The sequence below is a fragment of the Xiphophorus couchianus genome, chromosome 18, assembly GCF_001444195.1.
Source record: "Xiphophorus couchianus chromosome 18, X_couchianus-1.0, whole genome shotgun sequence".
Classification (NCBI taxonomy): domain Eukaryota; kingdom Metazoa; phylum Chordata; class Actinopteri; order Cyprinodontiformes; family Poeciliidae; genus Xiphophorus; species Xiphophorus couchianus.
This window is the reverse complement of record NC_040245.1, coordinates 6,648,881-6,659,356: the sequence shown is the minus strand read 5'-3', so window position 1 is coordinate 6,659,356 and position 10,476 is coordinate 6,648,881. Positions and strand designations below refer to the sequence as shown.

The 10,476-nt window shown below is 36.1% G+C and overlaps 1 protein-coding gene across 2 annotated transcripts in view; it reads left to right on the top strand.

Annotated features, from left to right (window-relative positions):
• Positions 1-1,811: 1,811 nt before the first annotated feature.
• Positions 1,812-10,476, top strand: part of fndc3a (fibronectin type III domain containing 3A) — a 59,392-nt gene continuing 50,727 nt past the window's right edge. Inside the window, exons 1-2 of one of the 2 annotated variants that reach the window (XM_028045135.1) lie at positions 1,812-2,250; positions 7,806-7,946. In XM_028045135.1, coding sequence (XP_027900936.1) covers positions 7,836-7,946 — 111 coding nt within the window. In that variant the 5' untranslated portion in view covers positions 1,812-2,250; positions 7,806-7,835. Of the gene's footprint in view, positions 2,251-7,802; positions 7,947-10,476 lie in introns of both variants that reach the window. The other variant, XM_028045134.1, reaches the window with a different exon arrangement.

Below are 10,476 nucleotides of genomic sequence, written 5' to 3'. Positions count from 1 at the left end.
AAAGCCCAGGTACTTGCTCAACTTTTAATCAATCACAGAGAACAAAACTCTTCATTTTTATTATTTCTAAATACGCTGATATGCCCAGCAGGGGGAGTTCTAGATAATCTCATATTTGTGCGTGGTGGAGGGGGAGGGGGGCAAAACAATGCGCGTATTTGTGAATATCTGACGCACATTCAATATAAGTACAAAACAAAACGTGTCTGGGACTAATTATGGGGGCCACGAAATACTGGATTATACATTTCAGCTTTTTGCATTTCATACTGTTGAACCCATTTATGTGTGTGAACACCCTCCTCTATGGGTGACATACAAATGCCTTACACATTGTAATCAATCAATCAATCCTTTTTATTTAGACACAAAAAAATAGACAGACAGACAATTAGATAGATAGATAGATAGATAGATAGATAGATAGATAGATAGATAGATAGATAGATAGATAGATAGATAGATAGATAGATAGATAGATAGATAGATAGATAGACAGACAGACAGACAGACAGACAGACAGACAGACAGACAGTAATTTTCACCTATTTAATCAAAAGTAAGATGAAGGAAGCCCTGATCAGCTATCATGTGCTCCTGAAAACAAGCATCTCTACATGATGATTCCACCTTCATCTTTCATAATAGTTTTTCACCAAGCAATGTTTTTTCATGTTGGGTAACAGTGCAGTTTTGGTCTCATTTGACCAGATCACCATTTTCAATGTGATTCCTGTGATCCTTATATGGCCTACAGTAAACTTTAAATGTGAATTTTATGCCTTTCTTCTTGCCACTCTTCCACAGAGTGGTTTGTGTTGTGTATGACTGATACATGTCTTTAAATCCAAATCCTACCAGTGGAACTTTAGATCTCAAACAACAGGCCTCCTGAATGCTTTTAGTGCTCTCCTTCACAGGAATGTCAGTTCAGGTGGATGGCCACCGGTTTTCAGTTTGTACCATACACTTTCTGCTTCCCCATTGAATGAGATTTGTGAGATCTGCAAAGCTTTGAATACTGTTTTATAACCTGACCCTGTTAACTTCTTTGCACCTTTATCCTTGCTCTGTCTGTGCTCATTGGTCTGCATTTTATTGTTTATAATAAACAATAAAAGGTTCTCTTAACAAATCTCTGAGGTCTTTTTTTTGAAAAAGATCTTTTGTGCTGAAAATAAGCACATATAAAATCAATTTGTTAGATTTTATTTTATTTAGAGGCATCTAATTAAAGTGGGCTGAAGAATGTGCATCACCTTTTTTTGGAACACCTACTTATCCTTTTTGTTTAACATAAGATAACTCTGTCTGCATAAAATTCCTATGAAATTTAATGCAGCTTGTGAAAATTATGAAAGAGTTCAAAGAATTCTTTTGCTTATGCAGTTTAACATATATATTACTGTTTTAACCTTTAATTTTTGTGAATTTAGAACCTTAACCTTTTTACACATAACCTGAGTAAGTTTGTGTGGGAACTGAGTATTTAGATTAGATTAAGATTTTTAAGAAAGAATACAATGTTTAGTTATTATACAGCAGAGTTACAAATGCAAGTCAAAATAAAAGCTATCTCCGTTTGCACACATTTGTTTGTCTGTGGCTGACTTGGACGAACCGCTCTAAGACACGTCAACCATAGCGTGCCCCTTAAAATCAACAGAAAAGTGTTGCAACAAACGAGGTTCATTAATGTCAGCACAAACTTACCCCACATACACCTACGAAGGTAGTTAACCTCTGTATGACTACCTTGTGCATATTTTCTTTTCTTTATCTTGGAATTAAAGGGAATTCGTCAGAGTTACTCGGACGCGCATGCGCGCTAAGCTCCAGCAAACAAAATTCCTGCTTTTTATTATTCGTGGAGCAAGGCTGTGGATGGAAAGTTATCTCGATAAAACTGCCAGCTACGCTTCGTCGTCGTTGACTGGTAGGCTCTGATCTGATTAGGGCGCAGTTAGCACAGAGACGCCGTCGCTCACACGACGAGAAAAAAGCACATCATCATCATCTCGCGAACTATTTTGCTAGGTAGCATTAGGCAGCTAATGCTAGCATGACACATTTTGCCTTTTCTTGTGTTCATCCAGGTAGCTAGCGAAGTCTCAGTCTCAGGTGTCGCAGAAGATAGCTGGAGCTTGTAGCCTGCTGACATTTAAAGGTTCCCAGGAAGAGCTTGTGTTGGAAACATTATTGTGCATCGGCGTGCCAGTCAAGATTGCTGCTGCTGTGCCAACTGACTGAGTGAGTAACATTAGCTGTAACATTCCCCACTTCTGCTGCGACAGTCAATAATGTATGAACCCCTCCCGTTTATTAAAGACTCTCTAAATTCACAGTAAGGTCATTGTGTGTCAGTGTGCTGACTGAAAGGTTGTGTTAGACTTGGATAATAGATAGCTATGACATAACGCTAAGTAGACACCTGTAGCCACTTCAGTTAGCTGCACGCTGGCTGCTTAACTTGGCTAACAAAATAAGAAGCACAGACCCTGAATATTATTAGTGTTTTTTTTATGACGTTTATGTCAATAATTGCATTGATTAAAAAATATTGTAGCGTCACACAAAGAAGGTGTTGGCAAAGAGAGCAAAACAACAAGCCTCTCTAATGGGTTCCCTGAATTGATGGCCAGCTGTTACATGTCTGCAGAACACATGGTTTCCAGGTGTTGCAGCAGAACTTCTGCTTTAGGTTTGGGTTTCAGTAGAACTTTAAACAAACTCGAGGCAGTTTTTAGCTGAGTCGTATGCCTAAATATTTGACAATTTAGTAAAAGTTAGTAGTGGAACACTTTTGGCATTTCTATTGTGCAGTTTAACAGGGTGAGCTAAAATATTACATTAAGATAGTTTAAACAGCGTGAAAAACATGTTTTTTTTTACATGGTTGAGGGATTGGTTTCTGTTAGGTGAGTTGATCTACATTTATAGGTTTGATAGCACAATTTTAGTTTTACAAACGAGTTATTTGCAAGTTGATTCACACAACATTAAAGTGAAACCAAGACTATGTCAAGATCGGGGTTAAAAGACCTACAGGAGTTTTAGTGGTTTTCATTTGACTTAATTCATACACCTTTGTTAATGTAGGTTGTAATATAATATTTTGCTTTAAAACAAAAAGCCACATTGCTTTCATTTATTTTTAAATGAAATATAGTTAAATTGTAAGACTAATGTTCTATTTATTTAAACTATCTGTAACTCATGTAGCATATCCACACCTTTTAAATCAGCTTATTTTTTTATTTTTTTTAACATACATAATCAAAGACATTATTGTACCACAGACCTTTTAGGTTTAATTGATAAATTGAACTTGTGTTTGAATAAATCAAACTTTGTTGGACCAAAACTTTTTAAAAATATTCAGATATGTTTTTCACATGAATTCAAAGAAATTGAGCACAAATTCTGTTACAGTCACATCCTTATATTGGGATCCATCCATTTTCTGTACACCCTTGTCCCTAGTAGGGATCAGGAGGGGTGCTGGTGCCTATCTCCAGCTAAAGTTCCGGGTGAGAGGTTGGGTACACCCTGGACAGGTCGCCAGTTTGTCGCAGTATATAGGGATTCACTAAATCAAATAAAAAGCTGCTCTTGAAGGGGGGGAGTAGCTACTAATGTTGGCATAAATCAAGGAAATTGTCCACAAGCTGCAGCCAGAGATTTGCTAATAGTTACATATGTATCTATTATTATAGAACTTAGTAGAATTCATTGCTACAAAATTAAAAAGTACTTACAGTTTTGTTTGCAAAGCAAAGTTTTGGAATAGATTGTGCAGTGACCTTATGCAATATTAATGTTGGTCAAAGTGAAAATAAAAAAAAGCAATACAATAGCATGGTTTCTGTGAAGTACAGAAATAAGAAACAAATTTGATTTGTTGTTCTGACTTGCATATTATGTTAGACATTATATATATATTCAAACACTATTCAAGCATTGTTCATATTAGGGCTGCTTAGTTAAATTATGTGGTTGCAATATTATTAGTAAATGATGCAATGTCAGTATCAATTATGATTAATGCACATTTCACCCTCCCCTTTTGATTGTCACATTGCCTGACACCATCTCAAAAAGAAAAAAAAACCCTGATTTGTTAGAATATTAAATTAACCATCAGGCAAGTTTGTGTGTGATGGTTAAAGTCAAAACAGCTACATTGTTGATATGCTTTGTCCCTCAATTTATGTTTAAATATGTGTGTAATTAGTGACCCAAAATCACAAAAACTGCTTCATTCCAAAACTCATTAAAGGGATTCCCACAAAACTTTCTACATATAAGTTTTGATTAATTTTCTGTCTTTTAGTGGATAAAATAAATGTCTAATAACTCGTAACTTTATATTCAGCCCTTTGCAAGTTTATCTTTATCTCAATATCCATGTACACTAATGGGTAATCATTCAAGTACTATACAATGGATTTATTTGTGCTAGAAATATATTTGTTTACTGCAGTGAAATACTTTGCAAGGTAAAAGTATTTGGAAAAAACAAGTTGTTTCATTGCCAAAAGCAACTTTTTAAATGCATTTTCCCTAGTAGTTGGATATACTAATACTGTGCAGCCCTAATGGAGATGCTGAAGAACTCAGGAAGGCTGTGATGGTTTTAAAAAAAATGCTAAATAGGTGCAACATGTACCAAGAAAATAAGCCTCAAACAATTGTGCAACCTATTGTTGCCCTGCCATTATCTCAAGCTTGTCTACACAGCTGCAACTCACTCATTTTCTTTTTTCCGGACAATTCTCTGGTTACTCAAAAGATGGTTTTGCGTAAAAATCCCAGAAGTAGATTTAGAAGTTTCAGAAACTTTCAGACCACCCCATCTGGCACCAACAACCACACCATGTTTAAAGTCCATTTAAATTCCTCTTCTTCCCCATTCGGATGCTCTCTTTAAACCTCAGCAAGCCTTTACAACATCTTGATGTCTAAATGCATTGAGTTGTTTCCATGTGTAATGGTTGCTGTTAGTGTCAACAAGCAGTTTAACTGATTTATCTAATTCGGTTGTGAGGGCTGTAAAATGTATTTATTCCTGATTGAACTTTGTTTGCATATGTTTGCCTTAAAGACATACTAACCAGAAAATAATTGTATTTTGGCTTGGTCCCAGTTCATACTAAATAGAGATCGAGCTTTAAAAAAGTATCCTCTACATCTGTAAGTTCAAGGTGTCTACTGAAACTGTAACCGTAACCGAAAGGCAGCTGGTGTTTTTGTGGACAAACAAAAAAAGATATATATATATAATCAGGGCAACAACAGATGTCACCACAGTTCGGCTACAGGAGTTATGTGTGTTGTGCGCTGTGACAGGAAGAGCTGAACTTTGGTTTTAGTGTACCATAGCCATAATAAGAATGCAACGTTTGAATCAGCTGGTGTTTTCATCTGGCTTTTATCAGAGGGTGGTGTAAAGGTTCATAGATAAATTGTTTTTTTTACAGAAAGAGAAACTTGAGGGAAAGACAGGAAATAGGTGTATCATCTTATATAACTGTCAAATAAGCAGAGTGATAACAGTTTAGAATTTGACTAAAATGTAATCATATTGTGCAACTTTTTTTTTTTTTTTTTTAACAATGAAACTGCAGATTTAGCATTTCTATATACATAAAAAGTGTGTGGCCTGGTATGGACAAACAGTCTAATAATTGTAGAAGTTTAATCCCAGCAGATTGGAACCAGAGTTCAACCTTAGGAGGAACCGCCCAGTCTGCAGTTTATCTTGAAATCTGCTCATAATACTTTGCTAATCTCATCTCAGTCCACACTTGTATCGATAGTTCCCTTAAATCTGTTTCATTCACCATCCGACTGCAAACTGACTTTGTTGTTTAAGCATAAGGAGGGGAGGGGCTAATCGAACAGATAAGCCAGATCACTGTGAGGTTTTAGGGACGCATGCGCTGGAGTCCAATTAGGTTCAAGGACAAATGCCACTGTTCTATGATGACGATTGTGTTTATTTGTTTGACGGAGTATTTAATTTATCAGTGTTTTCTGACATGTTGCCCTGTGAGGATTTAGTCTGAAGTTTTACAGATTTGAATGTAGAACATTTTTATTCTTTGATTTAATAAGCCTATGTTTTTTTACCACTATAGTCAGTGTGGCACCACTGTAAGCCTTTGCTCTTGTGTTTGTCATTTAAAGAGTGTGAGAAGACACTGGGCAGTATTAAGTGCTTGACTCAGCTGTGGGTGGGGAAGATACTTGGAAACTTCTCTTGAAATGAGGGTGTGAACAGTTTTCCATTTGCCCTTATTTAATTCTGATTTTTTATTTTTATATCTGCTTGCTTTCCTTCACAAATTAAATAAAACTCACACAAAAATCTACTTTTTTAAGACCTTTATTGATTACTTGATATTGATCTGTTATTGGAATAGTTTAAATGCAGAAATAAGACCCCAAAATGGTGGTTGAAATAATAAAAGGTTAAAAAATAAACCTCTTATAAGTCAAATACTTCTCACCTTACAGAGAGGAAGGGAGCTATTTCTTCTGTTCATTTATGAACTGCTCTGTTTTACTAGTTGGCTTGACTCATGGTTTGCCATATAATTTTATGGATATATATAAAATAAAATGCAGCCATGTGATGAGAGGCTTCATTTTCAGACAAGTTTATCTCTCTTAAATATTTTTGAGGCTTTCTGGAAGTAATTGGGATGCTCAAATACCACATATATTTCAATTTAAATGTGCATCATTTCATGAAAAAATTTATTACATCCCCGTTTCTGTTGCTTGCGGTTTTGCTACCGATTTGAGCCAGCTAACTGTTACATTATTAGTCAGATTATGACCCCTGATCGAACCAAAATGACTAAATGACCTTCTACTGGTAGACATTGTTTATTAAAAGTCATATTTCCATGCAGAGCACTACAAATATTACTTTTACTCATCGGTTGTCAGTGCATGTTGGAATCTGGTGATACAAATTGGCACATGGTCAGTACAAAACATCCAGTACAAGATGTTTCTATTTTATACTGAAAAAAGTGATTATTTTTTATCCATTTATTTTATAAAAACTGTACAATTAAAAATGACATACCTATTTGTGTCCAAAGGGGTTCACATCAACTCAGTTTTGTCAATTAACCTACTTGCTTATGCAGATTTTTATTTCATTTTTTGTTTGTTTTCCTCTAATACAGTTCTTGCTTTTCCTGCCCAAGGCCTGCCATCTCGTTTTACAAGCTTGTTTTGCAACTTGTATTTATTTGGACTTTGTCATGTCTGGTCAACACCCAGATGGGATGAAAAGTTTTGGAAAATATTTTCTGTCATCTGTAATTTTATTCTAGTAAAGAAAAGTCAGAAAAACAAAATCAATTAAGATCGTAATTGGTATGAAAAAACAGATTTTTTTTTAAAGCTATATTTTCCGTACCTACTTTTAACTTGTTTGACCAACTAATTTTTGTTGCACATCACTGGATGTGGCAAATGTTAGCACTTTATTTGTGGTAAACACACTTGTCAAGAAATCAGTGAGAAATTTAAAGGAAATTCTTAACTCTGTTCTGAGAAGAGTAGGAAGTTTAAAAAAATAAAGTGACTGCAGTAGTTTGTCACTGATCTCAGTGATTCACTCATTGCAACTTGCTAGGGATGTGGCAGACAGAAACCACATCCCTTACCTGATCTGAGTAAATGTTCTTAGCAGCACATTCCAAATAATTTTTAAGACTGACACCGAAACCTTTGTCATTGACTATTTACTCTCCCATTGATGATTGTCTTGTTTGTTGCAGCAGCACCTCTTCAGTGGTGTGAATGAGGGAGACATGGCAGACCGCACGCCACCTCTGGAGTCTGGCCAGCTTCTCAGCCCTGAACTCCCAATCCTGGCCTCACCACCACCCCCAGCCATGGTCAACGGAGAAGGTCCCCAGCAGGTAGACACACATCTCTGTGCTCACTCATTAGCTCTCTGCTTTCAGTTGCTCTCATATCCAAATGCCTGGCATTTAGAGCTGTACTTTTATTTTGGAAAACCACTTTTCCAAAAGTTACCCATTGAAAAGGTTCTGAGTAGGGGAGCACTGATAAATCGGCCCCGATTTTCTTAATTTTGGGAGATCTGTGATCAGCCGATGCTTGTATAGCCGATATTATCCAACGATCAGGGATAATTTCAAGGATAGTCCATAGATTTTACATAGATGTAGTTGGGGAAATTTTACAAAACTAATGTTTTTCAGTTTAGCTATGTGAAAACCAATTTTGTTGTTTTTGGATAATTGTGTCCAAGTTCTAGTTAACCGGATGTTAATTTTAGGTCAATGTTTCCCCTACCATTATCAAAGGGTGACACCCTGTCGATGAGAAGATCACTGCATGTAGTTATTGTACGTGTTCACAGTTAATGAACTGTGAACACGTACACAGTTCATTAACTGCGTATGTTAATGAACTGTTTTATCAGCCTATCTCCCTAATGCCATTAACTAGATCACATTGTCATCTATTTCTGCTCCTTCTTGGTTCTATCTCTACTTTCAGCACTGTCTTATGAAAGGCCAAACTTGACAAAAGCTGGACAATAACACGTTCTTCACTCCCTCTGAGTCACATTTTCTTGCATGCTGGTGAAATGAATAAAAGATAATAAACAGAGAGATGGATAAAAAAGATAGATATATAAATTAAGAGATATAAATACAGCACATATAAGATGAATTCAGAACAAGCCATAGAAGTCCCCAGAGAAGACACTGGAGGTGAATTTGAAGAATTTAGAGGCAATCTTCCTCTTTCATTATACCATCTACTTTCTGCAATGCCAACTCCCTCAGCATGATGATGTCGCCACTGTGCTTAACACTTTGGCTCCTCTGATTTTGAAATCTTTCTCTTTGTTTTAGTCTGCTTGTCATTTGAGCATTGGAGTTACATTTGTTAGAAATTCTTTTATCTTCTGTTGGTGACCTCAAGTTGGCAACTGGTGAACTGTGAAAGAAGAACGATACATTTTCTTTCTTGTCAACCATCCCTCCTTGTTTTATATTTAGATCCTGAAGTGGTTACACTAGGGGCAAAAAAAAAAAAAGTAAGATTTGTTGAGTGTTGCAGGGAATCAGTGATGTGGTATTTGGTTGTTTGGATAAACCTGCAGGGGCTTGTGTGTCATTAAGAAAACACACAAGTGTTTGAAGCTTTGCATGTCGCGCTGTTTATCAACAGTAGAAAAATGTCATTGTTTGAATTAGTCTGATAGCTATTCATTAATTACCTTAACATTATTTATTCGCCGACATGTCTCTTTGGGTAATGATTTCATTAAATTATCAAAGATTTCTGCTTAGTTAGATAGAAAAATGCATTAATGAAGAGTGTTTTAAAGACATTTTGATCTTCCTTTTTATGAAACCCTTATGTTTTTTTAAGCGTTTTAACATGCTTAACAGGTTGTGTTCTTACTCAACTAAGTACTGAAACAAACCAAATGGATTTGCTGTCCTCATCAGTTGCTCACTGAACTGAAGTTCATAGGCAGCAGCTGCACCCTGCTAATGAACCGCATCTCTCTCAGTTTTGATAGCCGTTTTGCCATATATGTACATAATACTGGTTATCTCCCATCATCCCCCTTCAGTATCAGCGTGAGATTAAGCTATCCTGACAACCTTGAGTGATTTCTTGTCATTTCAATTGTCACTTGTTTGATTTGCTTTGGGGTTTGTTTTTTTTTTTTTTTTCCTGATTTCCTGAGGATAACAATGACCCCACAGTGATCTTTCAGTCATTTCCTCAGTCTTACTCCTGGCAAGGCTTGATAATATCACCACTGCCACATAAAACTGCCTTTCCACCCAGCCTCAGTCATTTTCCACTGTGGAAAAACCCACACCTGAATAAGGCTTTGTTCACTTGGAGATCGAATTTTGCTCGTTTTGTTCATTTGGGAGGGAGGTGTTCTCTGTGAATTCAGTTACCTTACCACCTCTCTCCCAAAGGTTTCCTGATTGCCTGAACATGCCCCTTGTGTGTGTTTACTCAGTTTTATGAGAGCTAAAGGAATAAAATGCCGTTGCCGCTTCCTGACTGTCATCATTACCACTCTGCTGCTCGGAAATTTTCAGACACAGCTAAAATACGAATAACGCCTGTTTTTCTTTTCTCTTTTTTATCACCATTTTCAGTATTATCAGTATACAGTTCATTTTAAAGGTTCAGGCACATACATTTAGAAAAATCTAGTGTATAACTATAAAACTATTACATGTACAGCTTCTTTGTGCCTTGTAAAAGAATTGATCTATTTCACATACTGTCACTTTACAACCACAAATTTGAATGCATATTATGTCGATTTTTGTGACAAATCAAACACAAATTAGTGCCTAATTCTTTACTATAAGGGGAAAAAACATGGTTTAAGATTTGCATATGCATTCAATCCCCCTTTGTTCTAAAACGTATAAA